This window comes from Sphaeramia orbicularis, unplaced genomic scaffold (genome assembly GCF_902148855.1).
Source record: "Sphaeramia orbicularis unplaced genomic scaffold, fSphaOr1.1, whole genome shotgun sequence".
Taxonomy (NCBI): domain Eukaryota; kingdom Metazoa; phylum Chordata; class Actinopteri; order Kurtiformes; family Apogonidae; genus Sphaeramia; species Sphaeramia orbicularis.
Window position 1 is genome coordinate 525,137 of NW_021941741.1, and position 20,000 is coordinate 545,136.

Below are 20,000 nucleotides of genomic sequence, written 5' to 3' on the forward strand. Positions count from 1 at the left end.
ATATATATATATGTATATATATCACAAATAAATAAATGCGTCAGAGTTCAGTCTACTTTAAAGAATTATTTATAAATTGTCAAGGTGGTAGAGTTTTGTTGTTGTTTTTTTTTGTTTTTGTTTTTTTTTATATATATATATTTTTCAGATTCCATCAGGAAGATTTTTAAATCTGGGGGGTGTTTTAGTGTATTTATTTTTTTGTGTCACCCCCGCACTAACTGCTGTTTATTGCGTGACTATGACGTCATTGTCAGTGACTTACGTCAGCCATGGTGCTGGTTCTGCTCTGGTCCGGGATCGAACACCTGAAAAACCGGGATAATAATAAAAACAGAACCATTTAATTCGTCTGCGTCAGAGTTGACTAAAACGGGATCAGATGTTAGCTTTAGCTTTAGCCGTTAGCATGGCTTCTACTTCCTCCTTCCAAACGCGGACATGTTTTCAACTGCATCCGAACATTCAAGTGTGAACTGAACAAACATTAAACTAATACCACAGACCCAAAAACACACGGTGTGTCTGTGTTTTTCAGCTCCATACCTTCAGTCAGTCCTTTTACAGGCACAGGAACAGCAGCTACAGACTGAGCACTAATCACATGACTGACTTATTTTGCTTCCGGGTCTGTTTCTTCTTCGTGGGTATTTGTGTGAGAATAGGACTGTATGGTGTTCACTGCTGCCCCCTGTAGGACAAACACATGAACTACATTCAACCTAGAAACAGGACCGTTTGAGTGAGTTTTCCGGTAAATACTGGGCATAAACCTCACACAAATCTAGACCAACTTTGCGAACCCAATATTTAAAGTCATTTTTGGGTGGTTTTGAGGTGGATTTTTGAGTAATTTTTAGATGGTTTGGGGTCATTTTTGTGGTAATTTTAGGGTGATTTTTGGGTGGTTTTAGGTGTTTGTGAGCAGTAACTTCTCATTAGTCCATGTGCATTCTGGATCAGATCTGCAAAGACACTAAACACTGAGGAACAGGAAGAAAAGAGTTCAAACTGGACTGAATTTAATACAGACATTTCAGGTTGGACACATTTGTTCAGGTTAGTCACATTTTATTGGTACAGGAGAGTTTGGAAATGGAAAGAGTTTCACAATTTAATGTGAGTTTTTGCACTAAAACAAAGACAAACATTTGAAGTTGTCATTATTTACGGGCATAATGTTAGGTGTTTTTTGAGAAATGTAAGGTGGTTTGGGGTCATTTTTGGGTGATTTTACGTGTTTTTTATGAGTTCCACAGCCTGGACTGTGGAATTTTTACACTTTGTAAATTCATCCCAGGGGCCAAATTGGAACCTTTGGAGGGACACCTTTGGGCCCCAGGTCACATGTTTGACAGCCCTGTTTTAGACCAATCAGGTTGTTCATATTTATTCAGGTTCTTCACATTTTTTGTGAAAGTATACTTTGTAAATGTAAACATTTTCATGTAACTGTACTTTTTTTTTTTACATTAAAACTCAGAGGTGTTATGACATGTGTTTGTCATTATTTCTATGTTCTTCTACTTTTATGGGTCTGACCTTGTTCATTTCAGACTGCTCTGTATGTGGAAGTTCAACTCAGCGGACTGGGAATATATTCAGAGTCCTTTTTGCATTCCACAGATCCCTCCCACAGGACAGATTGGAGTCTCTGATGGGCCGGTTTTGGGCTGGTTTTGGGCCAGTTTTGGGCTGGTTTTGGGCCAGTTTTGGGCTGGTTTTGGGCCTGTTTTAGGCTGTTTTTGGGCCTGTTTGGGTTGGTTTTTGGGCCTATTTTGGATCAATTTTGGGCCTGTTTTGGGCAGTTTTTGGGCTGGTTTTGGGCCTGTTTTGGGCCAGTTTTGGGCTGGTTTTGGGCTGGTTTTGGGCCTGTTTTGGGTCGGTTTTGGGCTGGTTTTGGGCTGGTTTGGGCCAGTTATGGGCCGTATTGGGCCTTTTTTGGGCCAGTTTTGGGCTGGTTTTGGGCCTGGGACCGTATGTTTGACCCCTGTGAGCTAAAGGCTCCCATCAGCCATCATGTCCTCATGTCCAAATATAGACGCCTATTAATAGTGTGTCCACAGACATGTGTTGTGTGTCCTGAAAGAGTTCAGTGAAAAGACTGAGAGAGATCTGAGTTCAACCGACGATAAGAGGTGAGTTTAAGGAGAGGAGGAGATTAATGTGTGTGATAAGATAAGATAAGATAAGATAAGATAAGATAAGATAAGATAAGATAAGATAAGATAAGATAAGGGAAGAGAAGAGAAGAGAAGAGAAGAGAAGAGAAGAGAAGAGAAGAGAAGAGAAGGGGGTTAGTAATGTGTCCTGTACAACAGTTTGATCTGAAGTAACTGTGACTCCTGCAGTAACTGTGACTCTGCCAGTAACTGTGACTCCTACAGTAACTGTGACTCTGCCAGTAACTGTGACTCCTACAGTAACTGTGACTCCTACAGTAACTGTGACTCTGCCAGTAACTGTGACTCCTACAGTAACTGTGACTCCTGCAGTAACTGTGACTCCTACAGTAACTGTGACTCCTGCAGTAACTGTGACTCCTACAGTAACTGTGACTCCTGCAGTAACTGTGACTCCTACAGTAACTGTGACTCCTAAAGTAACTGTGACTCCTACAGTAACTGTGACTCCTGCAGTAACTTTGACTCCTCCAGTAACTGTGACTCCTGCAGTAACTGACTCCTCCAGTAACTGTGACTCCTGCAGTAACTGTGACTCCTACAGTGTGACTTCTACAGTAACTGACTCCTTCAGTAACTGTGACTCCTGCAGTAACTGACTCCTCCAGTAACTGTGACTCCTGCAGTAACTGTGACTCCTACAGTAAGTGTGACTTCTACAGTAACTGACTCCTTCAGTAACTGTGACTCCTGCAGTAACTGTGACCCCTAAAGTAACTGTGACTCCTACAGTAACTGTGACTCCTGCAGTAACTGTGACTCCTACAGTAACTGTGACTCCTGCAGTAACTGTGACTCCTACAGTAACTGTGACTCCTGCAGTAACTGTGACCCCTAAAGTAACTGTGACTCCAACAGTAACTGTGACTCCTACAGTAACTGTGACTCCTGCAATAACTGGGACTCCTACAGTAAGTGTGACTTCTACAGTAACTGACTCCTTCAGTAACTGTGACTCCTGCAGTAACTTTGACTCCTCCAGTAACTGTGACTCCTGCAGTAACTGACTCCTCCAGTAACTGTGACTCCTGCAGTAACTGTGACTCCTGCAGTAACTGACTCCTCCAGTAACTGTGACTCCTACAGTAACTGTGACTCCTGCAGTAACTGTGACTCCTGCAGTAACTGTGACTCCTGCAGTAACTGTGACTCCTTCCTCAGAATCTTTGGCTGACGTTGTTGCTTCTGAAAACCATGGGGGACTTTGAGCAGTTTGAGCAGGACTTCTACCAGACAGGATATGACATCAGCCACCAGACAGGATATGACATCAGCCACCAGACAGGATATGACATCAGCCACCAGACAGGATATGACATCAGCAGCCAGAGTGTCATCAAGGACTGGAGCTATGATGCCTACACAGCTGGAACTGAAGAAGAGTGAGTATGAAGAAGAAGAAGAAGAACACCACAGATGGGTCAGGTTCAGCTTAGACAGATTTGGTTTGGTTTTGTCCGGTTTAGTTTAGTTTAGTTTAGTTTAGTTTAGTTTAGTTTAGTTCAGTTTAGTTTAGTTTAGTTTAGTTTAGTTTAGTTTAGTTTGGTCTGGTTTAGTTTAGTTTAGTGTAGTTTAGTTCAGTTTAGTGTTGTTTAGCTTAGTTTAGTTTAGTTTAGTTTGGTCTGGTTTAGTTTAGTTTAGTTTAGTTTAGTTTAGTTTAGTTTAGTTTAGTTTAGTTTGGTCTGGTTTAGTTTAGTTTAGCTTAGCTTAGCTTTGCTTAGTTTGGTTTGGTTTGGTTTGGCTTGGTCCGGTCAGGTTCAGTTGAGTTGAGTTGAGTTGGGTTTGGTTTGGTTTGGTTTGGTTTGGTTTAGTTTAGTTTAGTTTAGTTTAGTTTAGTTTAGTTTAGTTTGGTTTGGTTTGGTTTGGTTTGGTTTAGTTTAGTTTAGTTTAGTTTAGTTTAGTTTGGTTTGGTTTGGTTTGGTTTAGTTTAGTTTAGTTTAGTTTAGTTTAGTTTAGTTTAGTTCAGTTTAGTTTAGTTTAGTTTGGTCTGGTTTAGTTTAGTTTAGTTTAGTTTAGTTTAGTTTGGTTTGGTTTGGTTTAGCTTAGCTTAGCTTAGCTTAGCTTAGCTTAGCTTAGCTTAGCTTAGTTTGGTTTGGTTTGGTTTGGCTTGGTCCGGTCAGGTTCAGTTGAGTTGAGTTGAGTTGAGTTTGGTTTGGTTTGGTTTGGTTTAGTTTAGTTTAGTTTAGTTTAGTTTGGTTTGGTTTGGTTTAGTTTAGTTTAGTTTAGTTTAGTTTAGTTTAGTTTAGTTTAGTTTGTTTTGTTTTGTTTTGGTTTGGTTTAGTTTAGTTTACTTTAGTTTGGTTTGGTTTGGTTTGGTTTAGTTTAGTTTAGTTTACTTTGGTTTGGTTTGGTTTGGTTTGGTTTAGTTTAGTTTAGTTTGGTTTGGTTTGGTTTGGTTTGGTTTAGTTTAGTTTACTTTGGTTTGGTTTGGTTTAGTTTAGTTTAGTTTAGTTTACTTTGGTTTGGTTTGGTTTAGTTTGGTTTGGTTTAGTTTGGTTTGGTTTGGTTTGGTTTGGTTTAGTTTGGTTTGGTTTGGTTTAGTTTAGTTTAGTTTAGTTTAGTTTGGTTTGGTTTAGTTTAGTTTAGTTTAGTTTAGTTTAGTTTGGTTTGGTTTGGTTTACTTTAGTTTAGTTTAGTTTGGTATGGTTTAGTTTAGTTTAGTTTAGTTTGGTTTGGTTTGGTTTGGTTTAGTTTAGTTTAGTTTGGTTTACTTTAGTTTAGTTTAGTTTGGTTTGGTTTACTTTAGTTTAGTTTAGTTTGGTTTGGTTTAGTTTAGTTTAGTTTAGTTTAGTTTAGTTTAGTTTAGTTTAGTTTGGTTTGGTTTGGTTTGGTTTAGTTTAGTTTAGTTTGGTATGGTTTAGTTTAGTTTAGTTTGGTTTGGTTTACTTTAGTTTACTTTAGTTTAGTTTGGTTTGGTTTAGTTTAGTTTAGTTTAGTTTAGTTTGGTTTGGTTTGGTTTACTTTAGTTTAGTTTAGTTTGGTATGGTTTAGTTTAGTTTAGTTTAGTTTAGTTTAGTTTGGTTTGGTTTGGTTTACTTTAGTTTAGTTTAGTTTAGTTTGGTATGGTTTAGTTTAGTTTAGTTTACTGACCTAATGTGACCCTTTCCTCCAGGTTCTTGGTCAGTGACTGAACATGTTTGGTCAGGTGGTCGTCTCTTTGCTCATAGTTTTTCTCACAGTTTTAAGCTCTCCACCAGGTCTGCCCTTTGGCACCGGTTCTGTTCATCATTTTTATGGACAGAATTTCTAGGCGCAGCCAGGGGCCGGAGGGGGTCCGGTTTGGGGACCACAGGATTTCATCTCTGCTTTTGGCAGATGATGTTGTCCTGTTGGCCTGGTGGAACCTGGACCTTCAGCGTACCCTGGGGAAGTTTACAGCCCAGTGTGAAGCAGTGGGATGAGGATCAGCACCTCCAAATCCGAGGCCATGGTTCTCGACCGGAAAAAGGTGGTCTGCCCTCTCCGGGTCGGTGGGGAGTCTTTGCTCCAAGTGGAGGAGTTCAAGTATGTGGGTCTGGTTCACGAGTGAAGGAAGGATGGAGGTTCAGATTGACAGACGGATCGATGCAGCGTCTGCAGTGATGCAGTGGTTTTATGGGTCTGTCGTGGTTCAGAAGGAGCTGAGCCCAAAGGAGAAGCTCTGGATTTACCCTCAGTCTACGTTCAGACCCTCACCTGTGGTCATGAGCTTTGGGTCAGGACTGAAAGGACCAGGTCCCAGATACAAGTGGTCCAAGTGAGTTTCCTCTGTAGGGTGGGTAGGCACACCCTTAGGGATAGGGGGAGGAGCTCAGTCACCAGGGAGGAGCTCGGAGTAGAGCAGCTGCTCCTCCACATCCAGAGGAACCAGCTGAGGTGGATCAGACATCTGGTTCAGATCCTCCTGGACTCCTTCCTGGGGAGGTGTTCTGGGCATGTCCCACCAGGAGGAGACCTCGGGAATGACCTAGGACACACTGGAGGAACTATGTCTGTGGGCTGGACTAGGAACGCCTCAGGGTCCCCCCGGAAGAGCTGGAGGAGGAGTCTGAGGAGAGGGAGGAGTCTGGGCATCCCTGCTTAGACTGTTACCCCCATGACCTGGCCTCGGATAAGAGGAAGAGGATGGATGGATGGATGGATGGATATTAAGCGTTTGTAGAGGATGTGATTAACTGAGGGAAAAGTGAGTACATGAATAAAAACATCTGTAGACTGAAACAGAGGAATGTGGTCTTCAGGTTTAGAATGTGTGACACAGTAGGTCTGACCACATACATGAACCTTCTGTAGGTCTGAACCCTCTGTAGGTCTGAACCTTCTGTAGGTCTGAACCCTCTGTAGGTCTGAACCTTCTGTAGGTCTGAACCCTCTGTAGGTCTGAACCTTCTGTAGGTCTGAACCCTCTGTAGGTCTGAACCTTCTGTAGGTCTGAACCCTCTGTAGGTCTGAACCTTCTGTAGGTCTGACCACGTACATGAACCTTCTGTTGTGACAGTTCTTCATCTGATCGGGGTTTTTGATGGTAAATGTATTTTCAGGGGAGCTCAGTTCTCGTCTGGACTTCTGGATCCATCTATGGAGCAGCAGTACACTGACCAGTTCTACCAGTCTACCGGATCTATCGGGACCGAAGGAGGACCACAGGCCTACGAAGAGGAACCTCCTCTTCTGGAGGGTAAAGCAAACCCGTCTGTTCCAAACCTCTACCATACACATGTGGAGTTGAGGTGAAGTTTAGTTCCATGGACTTTAGTTCCATTTAGTTTAGTTCCACATGTTGTCCCAGACATTCCCTCAGTCTGTTCGTTCCTCTGAATGCAAACAGAATCCAAAAACAATCCAATGATCCTCCTGTTCTCACAGCTCTTTGTTGTTTTCACAGTTCTTTGTTGTTTTCACAGTTCTTTGTTGTTTTCACAGTTCTTTGTGTTCTCCAGAACTGGGCGTTAACTTCGACCACATCTGGCAGAAGACCCTGACTGTGTTGAACGTCTTTAAACCTGCAGACGGCAGCATCATGAACGAGACGGATCTGACCGGACCCATCGTGTTCTGCATCGCCCTGGGAGTCACATTAATGATGGTGAGTTAGTAAAGGGGGACATCAGGTCTAGGCAGGACCACCTGAGGGTTTGTAGGGACAGGACCACCTGAGGGTCTGTAGGGACATGTCCCTGTAAGTGGACGCTCTAGAAGTCTAGAAGGAACTGGACCCAGACAAACCTCCAGACACTGAGGTGGTCAGAACGTTCAGAAAAGTGTAAAAGCCTTTCTTTCATGAGGGTCTGTAGGTCCGTTCAAAGGGGCTGGAGTAAAAAACACACCAAGGCGAGGGGTCCATTTGGTTGGCTCCGCCCACTGAGCCCACAGTGAGTCTGGATCTGGATCAGGACCCCCCCCACCCCACCCGGCTGCTAATGGTCCACTTATCTGTGGAGGACTCCTCGTGTCTGGTGGACAGACCAGACCAATAATGGGACAAGGATCTGGATCTGGATCTGGATCTGCCAGGACTCTGTTTGTGTCCTGACACCAGTTAGGCCCCGCCCACACCGGCTTCATCTACTGTGGACACCAGTTAAGCCCCGCCTTGTTCAGGACAGTTCTGATGGTCATGTGACTCGTTCAGGAGGATTCTTTTTTATTGTTTTAATTTTTTTATTTATTTATATTTTTATTTATTTATTTATTTTAATTTTCTTATTTGTTTTTATGTTGTTGTTTTCTTTTTTTAATCTTTTTTGTTTATTTATTTATTTTTATTTTTTTCTTTTATTTAATTCTTTTTTTTAAATTCAGGACAGTTCTGGTTTGGTGTGTCCTTGTTCAGGACGGTTCTTTTTTGTTTGTTTGTTTTTGTTTTTTATTTATTTATATATTTTTACTTATTTATTTTTTTATTTATTTAATTTTTTATTTATTTATTTTTTTAAATGAATTAATTAATTTCTCGAAGTTCAGGAGGGTTCTGATGGTTGTGTCCTCATTCAGGACAATTATTTATTTATTTATTTATTTATTTATTTATTTTTAAATTCTTATTATTTTTTAAATCATTTTTTTATTTTTTTTTTATTTATGTAATTTAAAAAAAAATTGTACAATTTATTTTATTAAATTAAAATAAATATATATATATATATATATATATATATATATATATATATATATATATATTTTTTTTTTTTTTTTTTTTTTAGTTGAATTTAATTTTTTTACAATTTTTTAAAAATTATTTTTTTAAAGTTCAGGACGGTTCTGTTGCTTGTGTGTTGGTCCAGGCAGGTAAAGCCCACTTTGGGTACGTGTACGGTATCAGCGCTGCCGCCTGCGTTGGCATGTACGTCCTGCTCAGTCTGATGAGTGCTACCAGGGTTTCCTCCGGCTGCGTGGCCAGTGTCCTGGGGTACTGTCTCCTGCCCATGGTGGTCCTGTCTGTGTATGCGGTCGTCTTCTCTTTGCAGTAAGTATCCCATTACCTGTGTGGGTATCCCATTACATGTGTGGGACTGTGTTGTTATGGAAGTACGGACGTGTTAGTGTCAAAACATGAAGGTTATTGATTTAGTTCTAAACACTATAACAGGTAAATCAGCTGTGATGCTTTCAACTGTTCCATCCAACTGTTTCCTGTCATGTTCTCAGTAATGATGTTCCTTATATTCTAATACAGTTCACATATATGATAACACAGAGATTTGGATGTGGTTCCTTCTACACTGAAAAAAAAAAAAAATCTGTAATTTAACAGAATTTTCACTGTTTATTTTACAGATTTTTTTCTGTATTTTTCAGATACAGGAAAATATCAATGAAATGACAAAAACAGACTGTGATTTTACATGTCAAATGGAAAAGAACAGGAGGAAACTGGAACTGTGACGAACCATAAAATTAACATTTTTTGAAAGAATTTTTTTCTTTTTTCACAGAAAAATACAGTTAAAATACATTTACAAATGTATCATAATTTCACAAATATTTATTTTCCATTGATGAGATTAAACTGTTAATTTAAAGTTTAATACTGTAAAAATAAATAAATAAATAAATAAAACCAGATAAAATTACTGACAGTTAACAGTAACAGAAGTATTAGTTCTGTCAGTTGAACCAGACTTGTTTGTTAATTGACAAATATCTTGTGTAATTACAGGAGGTTTCACAACACAAATGTTGAATAAATGTATTTTTGTGAATGTATAACATGTATAAGCACTGATAAACTGTCCAAATACAGTTTTTATCAGTGGATTGGACAACTGAGTCTCACTGAAAATTATTTATATATATATTTATAGGGAATTGGATTGTTTTAATACATGTAAATATTCTTTATTAAACATTAAAGAGTGAAAAAAAGCAAAATCTCATGCAAACTTAGGGCAAAAAACTATTTTAATTATGGAAAATTTCCGTATTTTATGAGATGGTTATTTTCTGGTATTTTACAGTATTTTTTTTGGCAGCCCTGCTGCCGGAATAATATCATTTTTTTACGACTTTTTTTTATTTTTTTTACAGTGTACAGAGGACACAAATGCATTGCTGGGTCTCAGGAGGACACAGTCCTGTTCTGTCCTCCAATAACACACTAAGGCTTTCAGAGGGTTTATGAGTGGAACTGTAAAGGGTTAATAATGGGTGGGACCAGTGATAGACCCCTCCCACTGTCGGTGGACAGTGGACTCATTAACCTGTGGATGCTCTTCTTGTCTTCTCATTAACCTGTGGACGCTGTCTTCTTGTCTTCTCATTAACCTGTGGATGCTCTTCTTGTCTTCTTGTCTTCTCATTAACCTGTGGACGCTGTCTTCTTGTCTTCTCATTAACCTGTGGACGCTGTCTTCTTGTCTTCTCATTAACCTGTGGACGCTGTCTTCTTGTCTTCTCATTAACCTGTGGACGCTGTCTTCTTGTCTTCTCATTAACCTGTGGATGCTCTTCTTGTCTTCTCATTAACCTGTGGATGCTCTTCTTGTCTTCTCATTAACCTGTGGACGCTGTCTTCTTGTCTTCTCATTAACTTGTGGACGCTGTCTTCTTGTCTTCTCATTAACCTGTGGACGCTGTCTTCTTGTCTTCTCATTAACCTGTGGATGCTCTTCTTGTCTTCTCATTAACCTGTGGACGCTCTTCTTGTCTTCTCATTAACCTGTGGACGTTCTTCTTGTCTTCTCATTAACCTGTGGATGCTCTTCTTGTCTTCTTGTCTTCTATTAACCTGTGGACGCTCTTCTTGTCTTCTATTAACCTGTGGATGCTCTTCTTGTCTTCTATTAACCTGTGGACACTGTCTTCTTGTCTTCTCATTAACCTGTGGACGCTGTCTTCTTGTCTTCTCATTAATCTGTGGATGCTCTTCTTGTCTTCTTGTCTTCTCATTAACCTGTGGATGCTCTTCTTGTCTTCTTGTCTTCTATTAACCTGTGGATGCTCTTCTTGTCTTCTCATTAACCTGTGGACGCTGTCTTCTTGTCTTCTCATTAACCTGTGGACGCTGTCTTCTTGTCTTCTCATTAACCTGTGGACGCTCTTCTTGTCTTCTCATTAACCTGTGGACGCTGTCTTCTTGTCTTCTCATTAACCTGTGGACGCTGTCTTCTTGTCTTCTCATTAACTTGTGGACGCTGTCTTCTTGTCTTCTCATTAACCTGTGGACGCTGTCTTCTTGTCTTCTCATTAACCTGTGGATGCTCTTCTTGTCTTCTCATTAACCTGTGGACGTTCTTCTTGTCTTCTCATTAACCTGTGGACGTTCTTCTTGTCTTCTCATTAACCTGTGGATGCTCTTCTTGTCTTCTTGTCTTCTATTAACCTGTGGACGCTCTTCTTGTCTTCTCATTAACCTGTGGACACTGTCTTCTTGTCTTCTCATTAACCTGTGGACGCTGTCTTCTTGTCTTCTCATTAATCTGTGGATGCTCTTCTTGTCTTCTTGTCTTCTCATTAACCTGTGGATGCTCTTCTTGTCTTCTTGTCTTCTCATTAACCTGTGGACGCTCTTCTTGTCTTCTCATTAACTTGTGGACGCTGTCTTCTTGTCTTCTCATTAACCTGTGGACACTGTCTTCTTGTCTTCTCATTAATCTGTGGATGCTCTTCTTGTCTTCTTGTCTTCTCATTAACCTGTGGATGCTCTTCTTGTCTTCTCATTAACCTGTGGATGCTCTTCTTGTCTTCTTGTCTTCTCATTAACCTGTGGACGCTCTTCTTGTCTTCTCATTAACTTGTGGACGCTGTCTTCTTGTCTTCTCATTAACTTGTGGACGCTGTCTTCTTGTCTTCTCATTAACCTGTGGATGCTCTTCTTGTCTTCTCATTAACCTGTGGATGCTCTTCTTGTCTTCTCATTAACCTGTGGACGTTCTTCTTGTCTTCTCATTAACCTGTGGATGCTGTTCTTGTCTTCTCATTAACCTGTGGATGCTCTTCTTGTCTTCTTGTCTTCTCATTAACCTGTGGACGCCCTTCTTGTCTTCTCATTAACTTGTGGACGCTGTCTTCTTGTCTTCTCATTAACTTGTGGACGCTGTCTTCTTGTCTTCTCATTAACCTGTGGATGCTCTTCTTGTCTTCTTGTCTTCTCATTAACCTGTGGATGCTCTTCTTGTCTTCTCATTAACCTGTGGACGTTCTTCTTGTCTTCTCATTAACCTGTGGATGCTCTTCTTGTCTTCTCATTAACCTGTGCATGCTCTTCTTGTCTTCTCAGAGACGCAGTGGGTTCAGTCCTGGCTCTGTCCGTCATTGGTTGGTGTAGTTTTTCTGCCTCTAAGATCTTCAGCTCCACTCTGTGCATGGACGGTCAGCAGCTGCTGGTGGCATATCCATGTGCTCTGCTCTACGGACTGTTTGCTCTGCTGACCGTCTTCTAACATTCAACACTTTTTCATTTATGGACACACATACTTCAACTCTACAAAGTCTGCTCAAACAAATGACATTAAAGTCAGGATAAACAAATCTGTCACTGTTTTTTTTAATAATACCTCATCTGACCCATCTTTCTTGGTTCCTTCAATAACTTGTTGCGGTCTGGTTCAAGTCAAAGGTAGTTTCCTGACGGTCTCCTTTCCTGTTTAAACTACATATAATACATGCAGTTTGGAGGGAACACATCAACACATTGGAAACAGTTTAATGGTTGAAATCAGAAGTTCATGAATTTTCAAAAAGGCTTCAGTTGGCTGTGAAAGTTAAAAAGTTAATGTTGGCACTAAAAACATCTGCATATCAATACAGGATGTGGACGGAATGCACAGATATGGGTACATTTAGGATTTATTACATGTGAAAGATATATATATATATATATATATATATATATATATATATATATATATATATATATATATATACACACATACACACACACTCCATCAGTACCATGTTCTCTGCCCTGGTCTGTGAATGTCTTGTTCCAGTTTGACATCAGCATGTCCTGGTTCCCCGACACCTGATGTGGACCTTGTTGTCCTGGTCAACGTCTAAGCTGGTATGACTCATTATTTATTGTAACACTCATTTGGAGGTATAGGCCTTGCCCAAGGGCCCACCTGGATCCATGCTTTGCTCCTGCCGGGGTTCGAACCAGCAACCTTCTGCCCCAAAGTCAGTGGTGCAAACCACTGAGTTATCAAGCCACAGCCAGCAGATACCAGGAACCACATCAGAGATCTGTGTCCAAAAGAGAAGAGTCCAAGGAACAGCTAGGATCCTGCACAGAACCCTCAGGCTTCCAGGCCTGTAGAGGACTGAGTCTGAAGGAGACAGCACCCAGGTGGGACACAAGAAGATTTACGTCCGAGGTGTTTAGTGTCAGACTGCAATGGAAGCTCATCTTCTCCTAAAATGACTCCCATTAAATGCTCAAATCTGTTCAGTTGTTTTCATTTCATTGACTCCAAATGTGTTGGAACACGTTCATCTCTCAGACCAGTTGGTTCAGAATCAGTCTGATCCCAGATCAGTGGACTGGATGTTGTTCACTTCTCCTCCATTCCCGTGTCTGTGTTTGTTCATTCCATCTCTGCTCAGTGCATTTGTCCGTAGACGCTCAGCGTCCATGCACTTCAATGGGACTGAGTGGAACTGCTGGAAAAACCACTACAGACTGGACCAGCACTGGACACATGACACTCTGTTGTCCCGCCCCCGGACGCTCGGCATCTCCTGGGGTGAACGGAGTCGTGGGCGGAGCTCGGCCGGGCTGGACGCCGGGATTCCACGTGCTGATTGGAGGACGGGTCCAAAGGCTGAATGCGGTTTGATTGACAGCTGTTTTCAGATCTGCTCCTTCACTGACACAGTTCAGTTTAATACGTCACACATTCTGCTGTGGAATCACACAAACCAAATGAACTGTTCATTTACTGACCTGAAAGAAAACACAACCACTGGACTAACTGGTACACTGCACTGAAGGGACACGTTTTCTTGTTTAGTTGGTACGAAAAGGAAACTGAGCATTTTCTGAAAAAGGAACAGAGGATGAATTTATGTTTAAAGAACTGCACTTTTTTTTTTTTTTTAATGTAAGCCAACAATGAGCTTCAGCTGTCTGAAAGACACTGATATATATATATATATATATATATATATATATATATATATATATATATATATATATATATATATATATGTATGTATGTATACACACACACACACTAGTGCATTGACTCATTGGGAACCATGTGTTGTAGATGTGGTCGTTCAGTACATGTGATAGTTTTGATGCTGTGCAGAGCTGACTGACATAAACATTGTTTGTTAAATATCTTTTCCATTTTGAACAGACTGTATTAACTACATGTTGGTTCACAGAAGGGTTCACTGCCTCCTGTGGTGGATCACACATTTAGAACGGTGTTCTAGTGGATTCTGAAGGGGACCAGACTCATCTGGTGGACCTGTCTGTCCACAGTGGACCTGTCTGTGCTGTTTCCCGTCCTCTTCTGGTCCTCTTTTGGACATCTGTCTCTTCTGGACCTTCAGTGACAGTCTGGTCGGTTCCACTCATTTCTACCACCTTTACCCTCACTGTTGTCTGTGGAAAAAAGGAAGTCAATCCCAGGGAAGAAAGAGGTGGATCTTAGCATTATCTGCAGATGTTCCTCTCATGTCCTTCAACACCCCCCCCCCCCCCCAGTGTGACAAACACTGCAGTATATATATATATATATATATATATATATATATATATACACTGACTCCAGCCATTAGGGGGAGGTCTATCAGTTGATGCTTCCTATCCGATCACAGTGACCCAAACCCTAACAGTCTACAGTTCAAACCATTAAACGACAGAACACACACATTTATTAAACACTGGGAAAGAGAGAGAGAACATTTATTCACAACAAACACTGAAGAAAACACTCAGAATTATACATTCACAGTCCACTACGACAGTCCACCAGGACAGTCCACTAGGACAGTCCACTAGGACAGTCCCACTACGACAGTCCACCAGGACAGTCCACTAGGACAGTCCACTAGGACAGTCCCACTAGGACAGTCCACCAGGACAGTCCACTAGGACAGTCCCACTAGGACAGTCCACTACGACAGTCCACCAGGACAGTCCACTAGGACAGTCCCACTAGGACAGTCCACCAGGACAGTCCACTAGGACAGTCCCACTAGGACAGTCCCACCAGGACAGTCCCACTAGGACAGTCCCACTAGGACAGTCCACCAGGACAGTCCACTAGGACAGTCCCACTAGGACAGTCCACCAGGACAGTCCACTAGGACAGTCCCACTAGGACAGTCCCACCAGGACAGTCCCACTAGGACAGTCCCACTAGGACAGTCCACCAGGACAGTCCACTAGGACAGTCCCAACAGGACAGTCCACCAGGACAGTCCCACTAGGACAGTCCCACCAGGACAGTCCCACTAGGACAGTCCCACTAGGACAGTCCACCAGGACAGTCCACTAGGACAGTCCCAACAGGACAGTCCACCAGGACAGTCCCACTAGGACAGTCCACCAGGACAGTCCACTAGGACAGTCCCACTAGGACAGTCCACCAGGACAGTCCACTAGGACAGTCCCACTAGGACAGTCCACTAGGACAGTCCACCAGGACAGTCCACTAGGACAGTCCACTAGGACAGTCCCACTAGGACAGTCCACTAGGACAGCCCCACTAGGACAGTCCACTAGGACAGTCCACTAGGACAGCCCCACTAGGACAGCCCCACTAGGACAGTCCACTAGGACAGTCCCACTAGGACAGTCCACCAGGACAGTCCACTAGGACAGTCCCACTAGGACAGTCCACTAGGACAGTCCACTAGGACAGCCCCACTAGGACAGCCCCACTAGGACAGTTCACCAGGACAGTCCCACTAGGACAGTCCACTAGGACAGTCCCACTAGGACAGTCCACCAGGACAGTCCACTAGGACAGTCCCACTAGGACAGTCCACTAGGACAGTCCCACTAGGACAGTCCCACTAGGACAGTCCACTAGGACAGTCCACCAGGACAGTCCACTAGGACAGTCCACTAGGACAGCCCCACTAGGACAGTTCACCAGGACAGTCCCACTAGGACAGTCCACTAGGACAGTCCCACTAGGACAGTCCACTAGGACAGCCCCACTAGGACAGTTCACCAGGACAGTCCCACTAGGACAGTCCCACTAGGACAGTCCACTAGGACAGTCCCACTAGGACAGTCCACCAGGACAGTCCACCAGGACAGTCCCACCAGGACAGTCCACTAGGACAGTCCACCAGGACAGTCCACCAGGACAGTCCCACCAGGACAGTCCACCAGGACAGTCCCACTAGGACAGTTCACCAGGACAGTCCCACCAGGACAGTCCCACTAGGACAGTCCCACCAGGACAGTCCCAACAGGACAGTCCACCAGGACAGTCCTAACAGGACAGTCCCACCAGGACGGTCCCACTAGGACAGTCCCACCAGGACAGTCCCAACAGGACAGTCCACCAAGACAGTCCCACCAGGACAGTCCCACCAGGACAGTCCTAACAGGACAGTCCCACTAGGACAGTCCCACCAGGACAGTCCCAACAGGACAGTCCCACCAGGACAGTCCCAACAGGACAGTCCCACCAGGACAGTCCCACTAGGACAGTCCCACCAGGACAGTCCTAACAGGACAGTCCCACCAGGACAGTCCCACTAGGACAGCCCCACTAGGACAGTCCCACCAGGACGGTCCCACTAGGACAGTCCCACCAGGACAGTCCCAACAGGACAGTCCACCAAGACAGTCCCACCAGGACAGTCCCACCAGGACAGTCCACCAGGACAGTCCCACCAGGACAGTCCTAACAGGACAGTCCCACTAGGACAGTCCCACCAGGACAGTCCCAACAGGACAGTCCACTAGGACAGTCCCACCAGGACAGTCCCACTAGGACAGTCCCACCAGGACAGTCCCACCAGGACAGTCCCACCAGGACAGTCCTAACAGGACAGTCCACCAGGACAGTCCCACTAGGACAGTCCCACTAGGACAGTCCCACCAGGACAGTCCCACTAGGACAGTCCCACCAGGACAGTCCTAACAGGACAGTCCCACCAGGACAGTCCTAACAGGACAGTCCACCAGGACAGTCCCACTAGGACAGTCCCACTAGGACAGTCCCACCAGGACAGTCCCAACAGGACAGTCCCACCAGGACAGTCCCACCAGGACAGTCCCACTAGGACAGTCCCACCAGGACAGTCCTAACAGGACAGTCCCACTAGGACAGTCCCACCAGGACAGTCCTAACAGGACAGTCCCACCAGGACAGTCCCACTAGGACAGCCCCACTAGGACAGCCCCACTAGGACAGTCCCACCAGGACAGTCCCAACAGGACAGTCCACCAGGACAGTCCCACCAGGACAGTCCTAACAGGACAGTCCCACCAGGACAGTCCCAACAGGACAGTCCACCAGGACAGTCCCACCAGGACAGTCCCAACAGGACAGTCCACCAGGACAGTCCCACCAGGACAGTCCTAACAGGACAGTCCCACCAGGACAGTCCCACTAGGACAGCCCCACTAGGACAGCCCCACTAGGACAGTCCCACTAGGACAGTCCCACCAGGACAGTCCTAACAGGACAGTCCCACCAGGACAGTCCCACTAGGACAGCCCCACTAGGACAGCCCCACTAGGACAGTCCCACCAGGACAGTCCACCAGGACAGTCGTCCAGACGATGCATTCAGGGTCATCTCTGCTGCTGCTGCTGTTGCCATGGTTACTGTTCATGGAGCTCATGGGATGTCATCGGCCCTTCCTTATCTGTGACTGGAAACACAGAACAATAATTGTTTAAGACTGACCGACAGACTGACCGACAATGGACAGACTGATCAACAGTGGACAGACTGACCAACAGTGGACAGACTGACCAACAGACTGACCGACAGTGGACAGACTGACCAACAGTGAACAGACTGACCGACAGTGAACAGACTGATGGACAGTGGGCAGACTGACCAACAGTGGATGGTACATTCTGTTTAAGACTGACCGACAGTGGACAGACTGACCAACAGTGGACAGTACCTTGTGTATAAGACTGACCAACAGTGGAAAGACTGACCGACAGTGGGCAGACCGACCGACAATGGAGAGACTGACTGACATTGGACAGTATGCTGTGTTTAAGACTGACCGACAGTGGACAGACTGACTGACAGTGGACAGATTGACCAACAGTGGACAGATGGACAGTGGACAGTACAGTGGACAGTACATCTCTTACCAGTTTCCACCTGAGGATCTTAATCCACTCGTCTGCTTCCACTCCTGTCTTTGCACACAGATAGAACGTCCTCTCAGGAAACACCAGGCTGTGGACACATGGACAAATGGACACATGGACAAATGGACATGTGGACACATGGACAAATGGACATGTGGACACATGGACAAATGGACACATGGACAAATGGACATGTGGACACATGGACAAATGGACATGTGGACACATGGACACATGGAAATTAAATGAAATTCCTGTTTGAAGACTTTGTTGTTTCTAGTATAAATATAGGATGTCGTTACTCGTTCAATATTCACATCAATAATCCAACATACGCTGAGGGTAAATGTGTGTTTAGGGTAAATGTGTGTTTAGGGTAAATGTGCGTCTAGGGTAAATGTGTGTTTAGGGTAAATGTGCGTTTAGGGTAAATGTGCGTCTAGGGTAAATGTGCGTCTAGGGTAAATGTGCGTTTAGGGTAAATGTGCGTTTAGGGTAAATGTGCGTTTAGGGTAAATGTGCGTCTAGGGTAAATGTGCGTCTAGGGTAAATGTGCGTTTAGGGTAAATGTGCGTTTAGGGTAAATGTGCGTCTAGGGTAAATGTGCGTTTAGGGTAAATGTGCGTTTAGGGTAAATGTGCGTCTAGGGTAAATGTGCGTTTAGGGTAAATGTGCGTTTAGGGTAAATGTGCACAGTTTCCTCTCACACTGCTGCTGTTCTCAGACCAGTCGTGGTGTAAAAACAGAATTTCCTCTTGAACTCACACATTGTGTCAGAGTAAACATCAGAGGTTGGAAAAATGCTGCCAAACCGCTGTTGCGTTCATTTGTGTACACTCCCCTCCTCTGTTTCCTTCTGTTCTTCCTCTTTTCAAACCCAATGATCACATTTCAGCGTCATGGGGAAGTACCCCCCCCCCCCCCCCGGTGTACACTCATGGGTGCAGTTGTGTTTGTCTGTTGGCCTGTTCTCTTTGGTCTAACTGTGTCCATTCCCTCTGGATCGGACCCCTCATCCACCTGTGGGCTTTTCTACCAAAGGGAAGACAGACTTCCCTGTTTTTTCAGTCTGGACTGGTCATCCAATAAAACAAAAGTATTTGGACAGTTTGGGTAATTCTTCCGTGCTGTGTCGCTGTTATTTCTTCCTCATTTCTGTCCTCTCCCCTCCTTTCATAATGTGTGGAACAGTCCTTCTGTGACACAGTTACATAGGAGGCGACACATGACACTACACAGTGTACGTCTGAGGAGGCAAAAGGTGGCATCACTTAGAGAAAAAGAAGGACAAGAAAAGCAATCGGAGAGCGCAGGCCTCCGCCAAGACAGATCAGTGCCCCCCCCCCCCCCCCCCATCACCACCAAAATGCAATCATTTCTTCCTTGTGCCAGTATCAACATTTCCTGAAAATTTCCTGAAAATCCGTCCATAAGTTTTTGAGTTATCTTGCACATAGACAGACAGACAGACAGGCAGGTAACTAACCAATCAGGTGAGGCTACCGTCATGACATTGCCCACCTGTGATTAGTCAGGAGGGTCCCCCCTTCAGAAAAGCCTGTGGATTACAGGTGTAGTGTGACTTGTCCACTGCTCGTGCTCAACACCACATCCACAGCTGTGACTGTATGACCAGCTTTGACCTTTGACCTTCTGACCCACTTTTCCTTACAGTACAATAATGCAGTGTTTCCCAACTTTTTTGAGCCACGGCACATATTTTACATCAGAAAAATCACAAGGCACACCACCAAACAAAAATGTCACAAAAAGTATAATTATTTAAATATAATGCAAATCTAGTCTCAATTTATTTACACAGTGTGAAACCTGGGCCTGTTTAGTCGAACACAAAACTGATATTCTTGCAGGAACTGAAGAAAGACATACACGAATCTTCATCAACAGCTCTGAGTCTCTCTCTGTTTTCGTCTTTATTGCAGTCATGCTTGAAAAACCCACCTCACATCAATGTTCTAATAGTTTTGGATTTTTAATTATAGTTTAGTTTTAATTAGTTTTGACTTTTTTTTCTCTAATTCAGTTAGTTGTAATTAGTTTTTAAAGCAGGTTTGATAGTTTTTATT

General features: G+C 43.7%; 3 protein-coding genes across 8 annotated transcripts in view; 1 reads left to right on the top strand and 2 right to left on the bottom strand.

The window, feature by feature from the left end:
* Positions 1–639, bottom strand: part of lamtor3 (late endosomal/lysosomal adaptor, MAPK and MTOR activator 3) — a 7,952-nt gene extending 7,313 nt beyond the window's left edge. For 3 of the 5 annotated variants that reach the window (XM_030130788.1, XM_030130785.1, XM_030130789.1), the window contains exons 1-2: positions 547–639; positions 266–308 (exon numbers count right to left, since the gene is read on the bottom strand). In XM_030130788.1, the coding sequence (XP_029986648.1) occupies positions 266–274 (9 nt within the window). In that variant the 5' untranslated portion in view covers positions 275–308; positions 547–639. Of the gene's footprint in view, positions 1–265; positions 315–546 lie in introns of all 5 variants that reach the window. The other 2 variants (XM_030130786.1, XM_030130787.1) reach the window with 2 other exon arrangements.
* Positions 640–2,090: 1,451 nt separating this feature from the next.
* On the top strand, positions 2,091–12,549 carry LOC115416913 (protein YIPF5-like). 2 transcript variants are annotated; one of them, XM_030130784.1, is made up of 6 exons: positions 2,091–2,138; positions 3,345–3,565; positions 6,704–6,840; positions 7,103–7,248; positions 8,447–8,628; positions 11,881–12,549. In XM_030130784.1, exons 2-6 carry the CDS (start codon positions 3,378–3,380, stop codon positions 12,041–12,043), a joined length of 816 nt encoding a protein of 271 aa, XP_029986644.1. In that variant the 5' UTR covers positions 2,091–2,138; positions 3,345–3,377; the 3' UTR covers positions 12,044–12,549. The 2 variants fall into 2 exon arrangements, with proteins under 2 accessions (XP_029986644.1, XP_029986643.1); XM_030130783.1 differs by having other exon boundaries at positions 2,097–2,296.
* Positions 12,550–14,501: 1,952 nt separating this feature from the next.
* dapp1 (dual adaptor of phosphotyrosine and 3-phosphoinositides) overlaps positions 14,502–20,000 on the bottom strand; it is a 33,339-nt gene continuing 27,840 nt past the window's right edge. Inside the window, exons 8-9 of the mRNA XM_030130777.1 lie at positions 17,914–18,001; positions 14,502–17,453 (exon numbers count right to left, since the gene is read on the bottom strand). Coding sequence (XP_029986637.1) covers positions 17,430–17,453; positions 17,914–18,001 — 112 coding nt within the window. The 3' untranslated portion in view covers positions 14,502–17,429. The remainder of the gene's footprint in view (positions 17,454–17,913; positions 18,002–20,000) is intronic.

What these genes read in the sequence shown, in the direction of transcription:
- LOC115416913 (XM_030130784.1), top strand. Translation starts at nt 3,378, where the DNA reads ATGGGGGACTTTGAGCAGTTTGAGCAGGACTTCTACCAGACAGGATAT. An exon ending in TGGGAGTCACATTAATGATG is followed by an intron (nt 7,249 to 8,446) that starts GTGAGTTAGTAA and finishes GTGTTGGTCCAG; the next exon opens with GCAGGTAAAGCCCACTTTGG. An exon ending in GCGGTCGTCTTCTCTTTGCA is followed by an intron (nt 8,629 to 11,880) that starts GTAAGTATCCCA and finishes TTGTCTTCTCAG; the next exon opens with AGACGCAGTGGGTTCAGTCC.